This window comes from Apodemus sylvaticus, chromosome 5, assembly GCF_947179515.1.
Source record: "Apodemus sylvaticus chromosome 5, mApoSyl1.1, whole genome shotgun sequence".
Classification (NCBI taxonomy): domain Eukaryota; kingdom Metazoa; phylum Chordata; class Mammalia; order Rodentia; family Muridae; genus Apodemus; species Apodemus sylvaticus.
This window is the reverse complement of record NC_067476.1, coordinates 100,882,137-100,898,564: the sequence shown is the minus strand read 5'-3', so window position 1 is coordinate 100,898,564 and position 16,428 is coordinate 100,882,137. Positions and strand designations below refer to the sequence as shown.

At 44.0% G+C, this 16,428-nt stretch overlaps 1 protein-coding gene across 1 annotated transcript in view; it reads left to right on the top strand.

Moving 5' to 3' along the window:
* Window positions 1–15,896, top strand: part of Gpr176 (G protein-coupled receptor 176) — a 98,469-nt gene extending 82,573 nt beyond the window's left edge. The window contains exons 2-3 of the mRNA XM_052183217.1: window positions 8,863–9,115; window positions 12,689–15,896. Of these exons, the coding sequence (XP_052039177.1) occupies window positions 8,863–9,115; window positions 12,689–13,811 (1,376 nt within the window). The 3' untranslated portion in view covers window positions 13,812–15,896. The remainder of the gene's footprint in view (window positions 1–8,862; window positions 9,116–12,688) is intronic.
* The last annotated feature ends 532 nt before the right edge of the window (window positions 15,897–16,428 follow it).

Sequence of the window (16,428 nt, the reverse complement as noted above, 5' to 3'; positions counted from 1 at the left end):
ATAAGACTTGAGCAGCAAGTTCTTTTACCCACGGAACCATCTCGAGTCCAAATGTCATCGTTTTTTGGTTACTTATTTCTTTTCTAAGTAGCCTAGTCTGTGGTATTGTCACCATCAAATTGCTACTCACCCCTTACAGCCTCAGGGGACCTTAGGTGTACCATATAACTTAACCTTCATCATGTAGAAAGAAGAGTTTCAGGACCGCTCAGAGAGAGGTGAGTCAGTGAGTTTATTGATTAAACAGAAAGATAAGATGCTCTTGAACAGAGAGAAGTGTGAGCATTAGGAGAGAAATGCACTCAAGTGGTCCAGAGTAGCTGCCTGTGTGATTTGAGGGCTTTGAAATGGCCTTGGGAGACAGATGGTAGGGAGAGAATGTGTGGCTGTATTCAGCCACAGAAATCCATCCTGACAGAGACCTTACTTTAGGTACCGTGTGCAAGCTTGCAGGAAAAGAAGGCAATGCCATCGAAGACAAAAGCATCGGACAAATAGATTCTTCCTCTCGGAAAGGTTGAACTTAGGACAGAGTTCATCAGCCTTCTTGACAACTTCATTTGTGGTGGTTCTCAGAGTGGGGAGTATAGTTCATCTGTAGGTATTTGAATCTAAAATGTGCTCTGGATAGGCATGGTGAAATTCCTTGGGTGCCAGGCAATCAGGAGATGGAAATCAGAACCAGGAGAACAGCAGCAGTGGTTGTGGTAATGATTGTGGCAATTGTGATGGTAATGGAGGTGGTAGTGATGGAGGTGATGGTGATGGTGGTGGTGGTGGTAGTAATGGGGGTAGTAGTGATGTTAAAGGAGGTGGTGGTGATGGAGGTGGTGGTGATGGAGGTGATGGTGTTGTTGTCGTTGTTGTTGTTGGTGGTGGTGGAGGTGGTGGTGATGGAGGTGATGGAGGTGGTAGTGATGGTGATGGAGGTGATGGAAGTGGTGTTGATGGTGATGGAGGTGGTGGTAATGGAGGTGATGGAGGTGGTGTTGATGGTGGTGATGGAGGTAATGGAGGTGGTGGTGATGGAGGTGATGGAGGTGGTGGTGATGGAGGTGATGGAGGTGGTGGTGGTAGTGGTGGCAGTAGCAGATGTTGGGTGGATGTTCCGTTCTCATGTGCCCTTCCTTTCCTAACTAGCTCTCTCACCTCAGTGGTCTGCTATAGTAGTAGAAAGGACCAAGACAGGTTCTAGGATCATTTCATTTCACTCTGGGTAATAAGCATGGGGCATCCAGGAACCATATCTTAAAGATATCATGCAGGACTGGAAAGTTTGGAGTTATTTATTTCTCACTGGTGGCAATAGGGATTGATTGAATGCTTTTAGTAAAACCAGTCACGTTACCTTTGTCCATTTAAAAGTATAGAGGTGCAACACCTAATAGTGCCACTTCCCATGAGCCAAACATATTCAAACCACCGCAAATACATTTTTAAAAGTTGAGTTTGATTACCTCTGATGAATTAGGATTTAATAAAAATGGCAGGTGATCTGAGAAACCTCTCTCAATTTGTAGAAGACATAAATGACATATGCTGTGGGGAAGATCTGATGCACATCCAACACTGGTCCAGGAGAATAAATAGGAAGGTAGTGGTACAGAAGTGAAACAGGCTGAAGCCAGGCCTGGAATAGGCTTTAATCCCAGCTGCTTGGCCAGCTGAAGCAGGAAGATCACAAACTCAAAGTCTGTCTGAGCTCCAGAGCCCAGGTTCAAGACTATCCCGGGCAACTTGGTGAGGCCCTACCTCAAAACAAAAATGGCTGTGGATAAAACTCAGTCACAAGCATGAGGACGTGAGTTTTGATCTCAAGCATCCATGGGCAAGGTGGTACACTCCCCAATCCCAGTGTTTAGGGGAAAGAGAAGGGGTTGGGGCTGGGGGGGAGTGTACTACTGGATCTCATTGGTCAGTCACTCTATCTGAATCAAGGAGTGATCACACACATGCACACATATGGACACACACATATGCATGTGCACAGTAAGACACAATGGAGATAATACAGTTTGGTACAGCACTTGCCTGACATTTAAAAGAGTCTAAATTTAATCCTCAGTACTGTGAAAAATTACTATCTTAATAATTAACAAATAAATAAATAATGATAAAAACTTTCCTTAAGCATATAGAGAAACCATGTTTTTCATGGTATTTGTAGAGGGTCATTGGACATATTTATATTTATATATTTATATATTATATTTATATATATTTATGTGTGTGTATATATATGTATATACGTATATATGTATATGTATATACGTATGTATATATATATGTGTATATATATGTGTATGTATATATATATATATACATATATACATATATTCACACATACAGAGAAATGCTGTGGGTGAGATCTGATTGTTGAAGAAATAAATGACATTTGCTTGGGTGAGATCTGATGCACAACCAATACTGGTCCAGGAGAATAAATAGAAATTTCTCATCAATAAATATGCAGTTTGGTTTTCTATTCAGCTTTGTATAATAATGGAGTATTAGAAAGAGCTTAAACAAGTCCACTAATATACAGTAAATAAATTGAGATATAACTAGAAAAGCAGTATTGCTTTATTTAAGTATCAAGATGATGATATGTATCCACTTTTACTTATTGTTACAGAAATATAGTCTGCATAATGACGAGATCTTTTGCAGTATGCATAGTTTGTTACCACTGGCACAGACAAAAGACCCTATCTGTGAAAAGCATGCTTAAAGTTTTCAATAGGTAATCACTGGGTGGTTTTACTTCTTACTTTTCCTTTTGAAGGCTTAAAAGAAGATGTGTGTGTGTGTGTGTGTGTGTGTGTGTGTGTGTGTGCGTGACCTGTGTGTGGGTACCCATATGGTCAGACCAGAAAAGGAGTACTCGAAAGAGCTGGAGTTCCAGGCAGTCGTGAGCTGCCGCTCATGGTTTCTGGGAACTCATCTCTGGAAGAGCAGTAAGCATTCTCAGCAGTCATCTCTTCAGCCCTTTTCCTTCATATTTTTATACACTGTCTACATTTAAAAAATTGGTTCTACATCAGCTTGGTAATCACTCAGAAAGGCATTTCATTGGGAAACACAAGAAACCTGAAGTTCCAGACTAGAAGTAACTAGAGCAGGCCCTGATGGCCTGAGGCTGAGGCTGCAGCACCCAGAACGGCAGCCGCAGCCTGCCTCTGGGAAGCGAGCCTCCAGATCTGCTCTCTTATTCCTCCAGTAAGCTCCTCCCCTGTGCAGCTTTTAGTGAGCCACTCCCCATCCCAGCCTCCTCTCTTCTTTCTAAAGCAAAGTAGATAGTTCCAATATACTTAGGGCCACTCCATGAAATGGGGGTGCTAGAAATATATCTATTAAAGCTAATTAAACTGTTCTCATTTTCTGGTTGTGCAATGGGTCTGTTGGGAGAGATACAAAGTATCAAAGAAGGTCAGTTATAAAAAATTAAAACTGGGTCTGGTGTTGCTACTCTCACAGGAAGAGCTGCCCTGTCGTTGGAGTTCCGCCAACACTGAAGAGGGGTCAAGCTCCACCCTGATTCTTGATGGAGAAGGATTTCCTCTGGGCTCCATGCGTGCTTGTTGTCCGAGTTCTCTGAGATTTCTGTGTTTGCCTTTGTGTTGTGAGAGGGAGTTGTGAGCCTTCATGTGATTGCTAGGAGTTGAATTTAGGATCTCTGCTCGCTCTGGTCAACCCCGCTCATTCAGGCTCAAAGATTTATTTATTATTATAAATAAGTACACAGTAGCTGTCTTCAGTCACACCAGAAGGAGGCATCAGATCTCATTACGGATGCTTGTGAGCCACCATGTGGTTGCTGGGATTTGAACTCAGGACCTTTGGAAGAGCAGTCAGTGCTCTTAACCTTTGAGCCTTCTCTCCAGCCCTGATGTTTTCTTATTGTGTCACAGTCACCAAACTAATACAGAGAGCTGTAGAGAATTCCTGGAAACAGCTGGCCCATGTACCAAATATATCAGTTGGTTTAGGGTTTTTTTTTTTTTTTTTGACATTGTCTAGAAAATCACAGAACATGTGTTTGAGAAGAACTTGGCAGTAAGTTCTATACATATTTGGGGACCAAGGCAGCTCCTTGGAGTGACCCTGTCTAGAGCTCTGGATATCTTCTGCCCTGCTTAGCTCCACATTCTTCTCATAGTGGGTAGTTCTGCTGTCAGATTGGCTTATTAGCAGGCATCCTCTGGGTAGATGCACAAGAGCAAGCAGTGTCCTTAGTGGGATGCCCATGTTACAGAATGGACCAAGGAAGGCCAGGCCGTGTGGTGCATCTGAAGATGGGCCCTGGCCAATTTCATGGGCTTCAGGCTCCATGCCTAGGAGTCTGAGGTTGAGTTTAGAGCCCGCTGGGCTGGGCATCGCTGCGGTTGCAGCTCCTCAGCCCCAAACAGACCTCCATTCAGCATGTCATTCTGACTTATGGTTTAGTTTGGTGATGACATACATACTCCCAAAATGGATAGCTGCACTGCAGGGACTTTAGATTGCTGTCTGTCCATGGACTTTTATGAATCCATTTATTTAACAATTATTTATAAGATGTCTACTCTTCCAAATATTGAGCTACACGTGGACTTGTAACTGAAAAATGGTGACATTATTATTTTCCCAATGAAAGAGAAACAAATGGCTAATAATAATTAGGGATGTACTGTAAAGGCACACTAGGGTATTGTAACATACAGTGGAGGAAGAAATGCATGTGTTTAAAACAGAGATAGTCGGAGAAGACCTTTTGGAGGAGACAGTATTTAAACTAAAACCTGGATTAAAAGGAACCAAACTTATGAAGAACATTCCAGGCAATCTAGCAATGCTACATAAAAATATGGCGTGGTTAGTGTTAGCCAAACCAGAGGAGGGAAGGTGTGAGGTCAGAGGCAGACACCAGCTCATCTGCACAGGCCCATTGAGAGGATGAGGATCAGGCTTAGCTGGAAAGAGGAGTCTGAAGAGAGGGACGGGCTCCCTTGGGACATGAATCTGAGCTCACCAGCATTTTGATGGGAAGGCATGGGAAAAAGTAGTCTAACTAGGAAGAGGCCATAGCAGCAGGGAGTCCCTGGAAAAGACCAATCGGAAGCTGAAGGCAGTGGGAGGGTAGGAACAAGCTAGGAGTATGGAGGCTGTGGAGGCTGTGGGAGGAGAATCCTCAAAGAGGGGTGGTTGATGAGGCCATTGTTAGGCAAAATACAGAATTTCACTGTCCAGTGTGTGGGTCACTAGTTACAGGTACTGTTTTTTGTTTTTTGTTTTTTGTTTTTTTGTTGTTGTTGTTGTTGCTAACTTGACACAAACAAGGGTGATCTGGGAAAGGGAATCGTTACTGAGAAAATACTAACATCAGATTGGCCCATGGTAACTCTGTAGGGCATTTTCTTGATTAATGATTGATGTGGGAGGGCCCAGCTCCCTTGGGCAGTGCCACCCATGGGCAGGCAGGGCTGGGAACTAATGGCATCTTAACTTGAGCCTGGAGAGCAAGCTGGTAAGCAGCACTCCTCCATGGTCTGCAGTTTTAGACGCCGGGTTCCTGCTTTATCTCTTGCCCTGGTTTCCTAGATGCTACACCCTGATGGGTTGCGAACCAAATCCGCGCTTTTCTCCCTGAGTTGTTTCACTGCTCATGGCCTCTAAGCACTTTAAATGTGACCACTTCAAGCTGAGATAGTCTGGAAATGTAAGAACAAAACCAAACAAAACCAAACAAGCCACACTGGATTTTGAAGATGGCACAAAAGCAAGAATGTGAAAATGTTTTATCAATAATTTATCAGTAATGATGTGTTAAGTCATATATTTGGGATTAACTGCATTAAATAAACCACAATGTTTAGGATTAATTGGGTGAGATAAAACATAATTAAAATTCACTTGCTTCCCTCTATGAGATACTAGAAAATTGTGAAAAAAGAAGTGCAGCTTGCACTGTGCTTCTGTTGGATTATTCTATGACGTGGAAGCCATTGGCAAGTTTGAGAAGAGTAGACTGCCCGGTGGGTGGAGCCATCAGTTAGTGTACACATAAACACACACACACACACACACACACACACACACACACACACAGACACCCACAAAGTCCTGGGTTTGATTACACTTTGTAAACTGAATGTGGTGAACATACTCAGAGGGATCACCTTTGACTACATCAAGGCCACCACAGGCTATATGAGACCTTGCCTTAAAGAAAATATAATTTCCATATATTGAACCATCCCTGCATCCCTGGGATGAAGCCCACTTGATCGTGGTGGATGATCGTTTTGATGTGTTCTTGGATTCGGTTGGCAAGAATTTTGTTGAGTATTTTTGCATCGATATTCATAAGGAAAATTGGCCTGAAGTTCTCTTTCTGTGTTGGATCTTTGTGTGGTTTTGGTATCAGTGTAATTGTGGCTTCGTAGAACGAGTTGGGTAGTGTTCCTTCTGTTTCTATTTTGTGGAGCAGTTTGAAGAGTATTGGTGTTAGGTTTTCTTTGAAGGTCTGATAGAATTCTGCACTGAAGCCATTTGGTCCTGTGCTTTTTTTGGTTGGGAGACTTTCTATGACCCCTTTTATTTCTTTAGGGATTATGGGACTGTTTAGATGATCTATTTGATCCTGATTTAATTTTGGTGTTTGGTATCTGTCTAGGAAATTGTCCATTTCCTCCAGATTCTCCAGTTGTGTTGAGTATAGGCTTTGGGAGTAGGATCTGATGATTTTTTGAATTTCCTCAGTTTCTGTTGTTATATCTCCCTTTTCATTTCTAATTTTGTTAATCTGGATACTGTCTCTGCCCTTTGGTCAGTATGGCTAAGGGTTTATCTATCTTGATTTTCTCAAAGAACCAGCTCCTTGTTTTGTTCATTCTTTGTATGGTTCTCTTAGTTTCTACTTGATTGATTTCAGCCCTGAGTTTGATGATTTCCTGCCTTCTACTCCTCCTGGGTGAATTCGCTTCTTTTTGCTCCAGGGCTTTCAGGTGTGTCATTAAGCTGCTAATGTTTGCTCTCTCCATTTTCTTTTTGGAGGCACTCAGGGCTATCAGTTTTCCTCTTAGCACTGCTTTCATTGTGTCCCATAGATGTGGGTATGTTGTGTCTTCATTTTCATTAAATTCTATAAAGTCTTTGATTTCTTTCTTTATTTCTTCCTTGACCAAGGTATCATTGAGTAGAGTATTGTTCAGTTTCCATGTGTATGTGGGCTTTCTGTTGTTTTTGTTGCTATTGAAGACCACTTTTACTCCATAGTGATCTGATGGCTCAACTGGAGGTCAGTATGCAGGAGAATGTGAATTGATCCATTCTTATCTCCTCGTACTAAGCTCAACTCCAAGTGGATCAAGGACCTCCACATAAAACCAGACACACTGAAACTAATAGAAAAGAAACTGGGGGAAACCCTTGAGGACATAGGCACAGGGGGCAAGTTTCTGAACAGAACACCAATAGCTTATGCTCTAAGATCAAGAATTGACAAATGGGATCTCATAAAATTACAAAGTTTCTGTAAAGCAAAGGACACTGTCAAAAGGACAAAACGGCAACCAACAAATTGGGAAAAGATCTTCACCAACCCTACATCCAATAGAGGGCTAATATCCAATATATACAAAGAACTCAAGAAGTTAGACCCCAGGGAACCAAATAACCCTATTAAAAATGGGGTACAGACCTAAACAAAGAATTTTCGCCTGAAGAAATTCGGATGGCCGAGAAGCACCTTAAGAAATGCTCAACATCATTAGCCATTAGGGAAATGCAAATCAAAACAACCCTGAGATTTCACCTCATACCAGTTAGAATGGCTAAGGTTAAAAACTCAGGAGACAGCAGGTGTTGGGGAGGATGTGGAGAAAGAGGAACACTCCTTCACTGCTGGTGGGATTATAAGATGGTACAACCACTCTGGAAATCAGTCTGGTGGTTCCTAAGAAAACTGGACATGACACTTCCAGAGGACCCTGCTATACCTCTGCTGGGCATATACCCAGAGGATTCCCCAGCATGCAATAAGGACACATGCTCCACTATGTTCGTAGCAGCCAGAAGCTGGAAAGAACCCAGATATCCCTCAATGGAAGAATGGATACAGAAAATGTGGTATATATACACAATGGAGTACTATTCAGCAATTAAAAACAATGAATTCATGATTTTTTTAGGCAAATGGATAGAATTGGAAAATATCTTCCTAAGCGAGGTAATGCAATCACAAAAGAATCCACATGGAATGCAATCATTGATAAGTGGATATTAATTAGCCCTGAAGCTCTGAATACTGAAGATACAATTAGCATATCAAATGATTCCCATGAAGGAGGAAGAAGAGGGCCCTAATCCTGGAAAGGCTTGATCCAGCGTTGTAGGGGAGTACCAGGACAGAGAAAAGGGAGGGGGAAAGACAGGAGAATGGATGGAGAGAACAGGACTTATGGGACATATGGGAGGGGGAAACTGGGAAAGGGGAAAGCTTTTAGAATGTAAACAAATAATATAGAAAATAAATTTAAAAAAAAGAAAAAATAAAATAAAATAAAAAAATAAAAATAGACTGCCTAAGACCTGGCTGACTTTTTTATACTGCCTCTAAGACTGCACCATCATTGCAGAGTATCTTTTGCCTGGAATTAAATAACCAAGTAGCACTGATATTTCATGTAGAATTTTTGGTATGTATGTGTTCTAATAATTTCACATAAATTTACACTATATCCTTGAATAGCTTGAAATAAACTCTTAACATGTTAAAATATTTAACCTGTGTTTCTTTCCTTCCTTTTTTCATCTTTCCTCTTTATTTAAATCCTTAATTAACTTTTTCTTTTTTCTTTTTCTTTTTACATATCTGGCCAGGAAACTTCATGGTGTTATGGTCAACGTGCCGCACAACAGTGTTCAAATCTGTCACCAACAGGTTCATTAAAAACCTGGCCTGCTCCGGGATTTGTGCCAGTGTGGTCTGTGTGCCCTTTGACATCATCCTGAGCACCAGCCCTCACTGTTGCTGGTGGATCTACACAATGCTCTTTTGCAAGGTGCTCAAATTCCTGCACAAGGTGTTCTGCTCCGTGACTGTGCTCAGTTTCCCTGCCATTGCCCTGGACAGGTAACTGAATTTACTTGACTTTTGTTCATGGGTGTGTAGGTCTGAAGAGGGTATTAGCGTCTCATCCCCTGGAGTTGGAGTTACAGGCACTTGTGGGCTGCTCAGTGTGTGTGTTATGAGCTAAACTTGGGCCCTCCAAATGAGCAGCAGGTTCTCTTCAATAAGCGCTTAGCCATCTCCCCAGCACTGAGAGTTCCTTCTTTTAAGTGTGTTGAAAAATGAGAATCGTAATGTGAATGACAAGTAGTTAATACTCCACGTGCTGGCTTCGTTTTTAGTTTGCTTGTGACCATCAGAAAGAGTGTATGTCCAAAACACAGTCTTAAAAGGATGAGTCGGAGATCCATGGGCTATCTTGGTGCTTTTCCAGCCCGTCTGGGATTGATACTTGCACTGTGATCTGAAGTGGCATGCTTGTCTGGTTGATAACTTTGCAATTAGGGCTCTTTGATGCAGGATGAAAGCGTTTCTGGAAGAGAAGGGGGATGATTCAGTGGTTATTTAAGGGATGGGTAGATGGCCCAGAGGGCCCAGAATTCTTCTGGAGGAATTAGTTCTAGGGTTTCATGCTGCCCTTTCGGTACTTTTCTCTTTCATCATCTTCAATGGATGTTTGGAAATGGATCTAATGCCTTAGTTACTGCTATGTCTTCTGACTTGGACGGAGAGTACTTGCCTCAGATTACCTTTTGATGGTGTTGTAATGCTTTGCTTCCTATTGGGTCATTTCATCACTGCAGGCATCTTTCTGTAATTCCCTTCTGCCCTGGTATAGCCCTTTATTTTTCTTTTTCTTTTTAGCGGTGGTGTCTCTCTGTGTTGTCTAGCATAGCTTCATATTCCTAGACTAGAGTGACCTTCCTGCTTCAGCCTTTCTGTAGCTGGGACAATAGGTGCACATCAGCACATCTGGTGGTAGCAAAGGGCTAGGTCCTCGCTTTTACATCATGGGCTCCTTTTTTCAGCAAGTTTTCAAAAATAGCTTTGGGATATCTTAAAAATATTTAAACTTAAAACCTAGCTATTTTAAAAATAGCCTTGGGATATGTTAAAAAGCTTTGCATGTTATAAAAATCACCTATTTTTAAGATTCAAGTCAATGAGCTTTAGTACATTCTCTGACTTGTGCCTGTACTACAGTCTGGTGACAGAATTTCTGTGACTTTCCCAAGAAACCTCATGCTGGTTGGTCCTTGATCCCACAAACGCCATTCCCATCGCCAAGCCTCAGGCAGCCCCGAATCTGCTTCCCAGCTCTGTCTGTCTTTGTGGGACAGTTCACGTAAGAGGAATCACACAGCCAGGCTCTTCTGCTTCTAGCCTCTTTCACTCAGCCTGCCACAGCATGTATCAGCATCCCATTTGGTTTTTGTGGGCACATAAAAGTCCATTTTGGGCCCACCACGGTTTGGTTATTCATTGACCAACTGATGGTTATGTGTTTTCTACCTTTTGGTTGCTATGAATGCTGAAGTTAGTTTTTATTTTTAAGATTTAAAAATTGTACTTTATGAGTATGTGCATTTTGTCTGCATGTGTGTCTGTGTTTTGTGTGTGTATGTCTGGTGCCTGTAGAGGTCAGAGGAAGGCATGAGATCCCTTGGAACAGGATCAGTTGTGAGCTGCTATGTGAGTTCTGGGAACTGAACTCAGGTCCTCGGAAAGAGCTACAGGTGTTTATAAACACTGAGCCATCTCCCCAGACCAATGTGGAAAACTTCTGAAGACGAGGACTCCATGAGAATGGACTGTATAATTGGGATCATATTATTGTTGTTATACCACAGATCAGCACAATAGTTTGTTTTCTGGAGGCCCTTGATCTTAGACCGGGAAATATAAAAACAATAAAAAAAATTCTGTTTTCCTCCTGACTGATAAACTATTGCATTTTAAAAACCATCACTCATACAAAAAAAAGTAAACAAATGCTTTAGTAGTAAATCCAGGCTGATAAGTTCCTACTTTATTATTCAGAGATACAAATTACTTACAGACATGAGTGAGGTGCACTTGAAGAGGGGAAAAGGATCTTCTCTTCCTTGTATCTATTTGCTTCATGACACTAAGTCGGCAAGTTAATTAGGGGACCGCCTACACATTCTGCATCCTCATCTTAGAGATGCCCACACTGAGAGCATTATTTCTAATGAGCTGTGTGCACGTCTTACAGCTTATTTCCCAGTGTGTAGCAGGATGGGGAAATGATCATGTTTGACAGATGGCAACCAGAGCCAGGACACTCCTTAGGCCGTTCTCACCGGATGCCCATAAAGTTGTGATTAGAAACGTTGATCTGCATTCAGAGCCAAGGGATTTTGAGAACATGCATTGTTCATGTACAATCTTCCCTTTCCTTCCCGGGTGGGGGGGGAGGGGAGGTTAATAGGTAGACCCCACTTCATATTTCTCCACCCTTCTGTGATCACCCATGGCCTGTGCAGGACTTGATTCACATCTGTGTCGTGGAACATTTCATCACGGTCCACCATCAGACTCCACAGCAGTGCCACTTTCTGAGAGTCCCCCCAGTAGCCTTATACGCTCGGGGCCAACCACCGACTCCACATGGAGTGCAGAGATGTTCCTGCTAACCTTTCAAGTTTGTAACTCCGTCTGGCACAAGTGCGCCCACAGCATCTGTTGTGGTTCATGCTCATCTGTCCCCATGAGTGAGGGACTGCCAGCAGGGTAGGAGATCAACTCTTCTAGTGTTGGCTGCCAACAGAGCGAATATGAAACACCTCACCATACCTCTGGTGGCTGGTGGCAGCCCCTAGGTGATGAGTATGAAACTACTCATTTCTCCCAGGTCACTGATGACATGAAAACAAGGTACATTTGGAATTATTCTTTGGTAGTTAGAGAATGACTACATTGTATCCTGGAAGGAGGAAACTCCTCTATGATGTCAACAACCAGTTCATTATGCAGGCCTTTCAGACCTACCGGTCGCTCTTAGAGCTAGGATGACTGGCTGCTGAGCAAACACCATGTGATTGGCTGTATTTGATTGAGATCCATCAATCATCCGCGTATCCTCTGCCGTGGGTAGCCTTAGAGGCTAGAAACCTGCAGTATATAGACTGGGGGTGAGTCTGCTTTTGATATATATGTAGATGAATAGTGGCTTTTAAGTTTCTCAGAGGCTTCTCAGTGTAGAAATTTTACAAGATACCCCTTACCATTACATTGAAAACTAGATATCCTTTGCTAAGGAGCTTTTAAGGATCTATATCCTTTATGTTGAGGGCATGGGAGATCTTAATCCTGGTGTCGATAATTCTAAGGCTAGCTATAAATTGAATATTTTTGCTTGTTTTCCTGGTAGAGTCTTAAGAGATGCATAAAGACAGGGCTTTTATCTGCATCTTCACAAAGCTATTGGTTTATCGCCCTACTCATTGTACCCCAGAGTCCTCAAAATCTAAGGTCTGGCTACCTGGCTTTTTAAAATGATTCCGCCTGACTCAGTTCTTGTCCCCTCCTACCTATTTTTGCTAGTTTAGGTTCCCTTAATTTCAAGAGTACTTTTCTTCCCTGTGAAATGAATTTTGCTTTTATATCATGCAGGTACTATTCAGTCCTCTATCCTCTGGAGAGAAAAATATCTGATGCCAAGTCTCGGGAACTAGTGATGTATATCTGGGCTCATGCAGTGGTGGCCAGTGTCCCTGTGTTTGCTGTGACCAATGTGGCTGACATCTATGCTATGTCCACCTGCACGGAAGTCTGGAGCAACTCCTTGGGCCACCTGGTGTATGTTCTGATCTACAATGTCACCACGGTCATTGTGCCTGTAGCTGTGGTATTCCTCTTCCTAATCCTGATCCGGAGGGCTCTGAGTGCCAGCCAGAAGAAGAAAGTCATCATCGCTGCACTGAGGACCCCACAGAACACCATCTCTATCCCCTACGCCTCCCAGCGGGAGGCTGAGCTACATGCCACCCTGCTGTCCATGGTGACAGTCTTCATCCTCTGCAGTGTACCCTATGCCACCCTGGTTGTCTACCAGACTGTGCTCAATGTACCTAACACTTCCGTCTTCTTGCTTCTCACTGCCATTTGGCTGCCCAAAGTCTCTCTGTTGGCCAACCCCGTGCTCTTCCTAACTGTGAACAAATCGGTACGCAAGTGCTTGGTGGGGACCCTGGTGCAGTTGCACCACCGGTACAGCCGCCGCAATGTGGTTAGTACAGGGAGTGGGGTGACTGAGCCCAGCCTGGAGCCCAGCATGCGCTCTGGTAGCCAGCTCTTGGAGATGTTCCACATTGGGCAGCAACAGATCTTTAAGCCTTCAGAGGATGAGGAGGAGAGTGAGGCCAAGTATCTTGGCTCAGCCGATTTCCAGGTCAAGGAGGGACTCACCTCCTGCCCAGAGGGCGAGCAGGAGCCGCAGCTGGTGCCCCCTGTGCCACCCCCAGGCACAGTGGACTCTGAATCTCGGGTGTCCCCAGTAGCTCCCGTGGAACCTGGGATATTCCCTGAGAAGTATTCCCTGCAGTTTGGCTTTGGGCCTTTCGAGTTACCCCCTCAGTGGCTCTCTGAGACCCGAAATAGCAAGAAGAGGCTGCTCCCCCCACTGGGCAATACCCCGGAGGAGCTGGTCCAGACAAAGGTGCCCAGGGTGAGCAGGGTGGAGCGGAAGATGAGCAGAAACAATAAAGTGAGCATTTTCCCAAAGGTAGACTCCTAGCAAGTGCCTGAGAGTGCCTGGAAGGGACAGGGAGCTGGGTTCTCCCGTTCTCCCTCACTGTGAGCCACTGTGGTGACAGCTCCTCTAAGGGGCAGACGCTTCTGAATGAAAGGGAAGTCTATATAAAATCCAATGTCCTCTTTATTGAGGGAGTATATATTATCTGTCTTAGAGTTCTGTGTCCTTCATCACATTCAGTGTAAGCAGGGCCGAGTGGAGCAGGTCTGAGGGCCCTCTATGCACATTTCCTGGGAGATTCCTCCCTTCTTTGTGTGTAGCAGAGAACCCAAAGGGAGCAGACACTCTGAGGAGGCCCAGGATAATTATGTGCTTCAATGGCCACAAAGAAGAAACTGATTTGGTTTTTAATTTTTTTTTCTTTTTTTGAGACTGGATCTCTTTGTGTAGTCCCACCATACAGACTGGGCTGGCTTTGAACTCAGAGATCCACCCGCCTCTGCCTTCTGAGTGCTGGGATTAGTGGTCTTGGCCGCATGCCCACTTAAGAAACCTATTTGGGCAGCTAAGTAAGAATAACAAACAGGAAAATATCTGTACTGAGAAGACAGCGCCATGGTGTCCAATGCTGTTCACTAGATTTTGCAATCACCTGACTCCGTTTGCTAATACCCCTTGTCCGGATTTCTGGGTCATAAGGGGGAGGGGTGACTGATCCTACCTTATGGCAGACAGAGCAGTGTCTGAGGGACCCTTTTTGTCCTTGATTAACTTTCTACCCAGTTGGTATCACCAAGGCCTCCAACAAAAGTACCTGCTTCCAGCAGTCAGAAGTGCTGACTGGAAACCATTGCCAACCCTTCTCTGTGTGTCCATTTAAACTGTTTGATCAGCAACAAGGAGGAAGCTCTGTGGTGGGGAAGACAGACTGAGAAATGCCCACGATGCATAGCCTTTCTTGATCTAGAACAAAAGACGAGAGTCTGTATAGTGGGATACATTGAGTATGTACAGGTGTAAAGTAAAACGCCACAATTGGCAAATGTTTGGAATTAAAAGGTGCTGAAGGAATGTAGGTGACTTGCACTGGGTCCTTTGGCACCTCTGAGGGGAAAGTCCTTGATTAGCACAAGTGATCCTGCCCCAGGACTTGTTAGTTTCACATGTAGAAGAGGCCCACTTGCTGGTCTCATTTTCAGTGTGTTCCATGATTCTGATTCCCACGAAGCTGAGCAGAGCAGGGAGAAATAATGATTGCAAAATGCTAAAGCAGTACCTGCCCTGATTTAGCCCCTCACCCCCCACTTCCCATGAGGCTTCAGCATGAGCCGTGGTGGATGGGAGAATGTGCTCTTTCAGGAGCTCGGTGTGTGAACCACTCTGGGACTGATGCTCCAGGCCCACTTCCGACCCAGCACTCCCCTCTTTCATCAGGTCGGCAGCTCTGCTCCTCTTTAGGGTGTTCTGTTCTTGTTCGTGTGCTTGGTGGAGCCAGTCAGGTGCCTTGAATGGATGGGTGTTCCTTACGGGGCAAACTTCTACATCTCAAAGGCAGCAGCCCGCTTAGTCCTGCTGGCCCATCTTCCCTGGGAGGAAGGTTAGCCCATGTGTAGGGAAACTCCTTTTCTTTTCTTCTGTTGTATTCTGTTATGTCTTGTGAACCCCAAAACCTTCTCCTTGAAGAGGGAACACCTTCCTCTCTGTGCACCACCTCACAGACTTATTTGCTCGAAGTAGAGACAGGGTACTGCACCCCTCTTAAGGCTCCGTGGTCCTCTGGGCCCTGTGTACATGTCATCTGTAACTCTTGGTCCTGATGCTGTGTTAATTCTGTGGCCCCCCGAGCTCATTGTTTGAAGCTTTCTTAATTGTTACAGCTTTTACTAAGGGGAAAAATAATCTGTCAGAAAATTCTATGTACCTGAGAACCTGTGACGTGTACTTGTGTTGCTGTCCTCCTGACAGCATGTGTGTACGACTTAATAAATTCTCAACAGCAGCGTTTGGTTCACCAAATTCTCATGTATGTTTGAAAGAGAAGGCTGACGTCTAACAGGCTGTCACCGAGTATATTTCTATACTCTTTGAAGAATAACATTTTAATAAAAATTATAAAGCTGTTTCTGAGCTCTAATGATTGTTTGAGCCATTTTCCCTCCTTAGCATCTCCTTAAACATGGCCTCAAATTAAGAGAGCCATTGGTCTCCCAAGAAAGAAATCACAGCACCATAGAAACGTTTTCCTATGTTGTTGTTGTTGCTGAATGAATGAAAATTAGTTCCCCAGGAGGGAATACCACATCTGAATGAGTGTTACAAAGATGGATTCTGAGTTGTGCTGCGGGGTGGGCTGCACAAATCGCCCAGTGGCTGCACAGCAGTCGAAGCATGAGGCCTCGTCAACTTTCCAGCCTGTAGGGATCTAGACTTAGACAGGTGAGGAGACTGTCATGTGTCTCAGTTTCCTTTCTGTAACATGAAATGTTAATTGTGACTGACTTTATTGTCTCGAGGTCATCGCGGATCAGATTGACTTGTGTCTGCAGTCAGCCCTTGTTCGGCTCACCCACTCCCCCTGCGCACAGCCAAGGCCCACGTCCTCTGCTTTCTGCCCTGGGGGAAGTTATTCCCTTCTGGGGGTAATATTTACCCTTGGGAC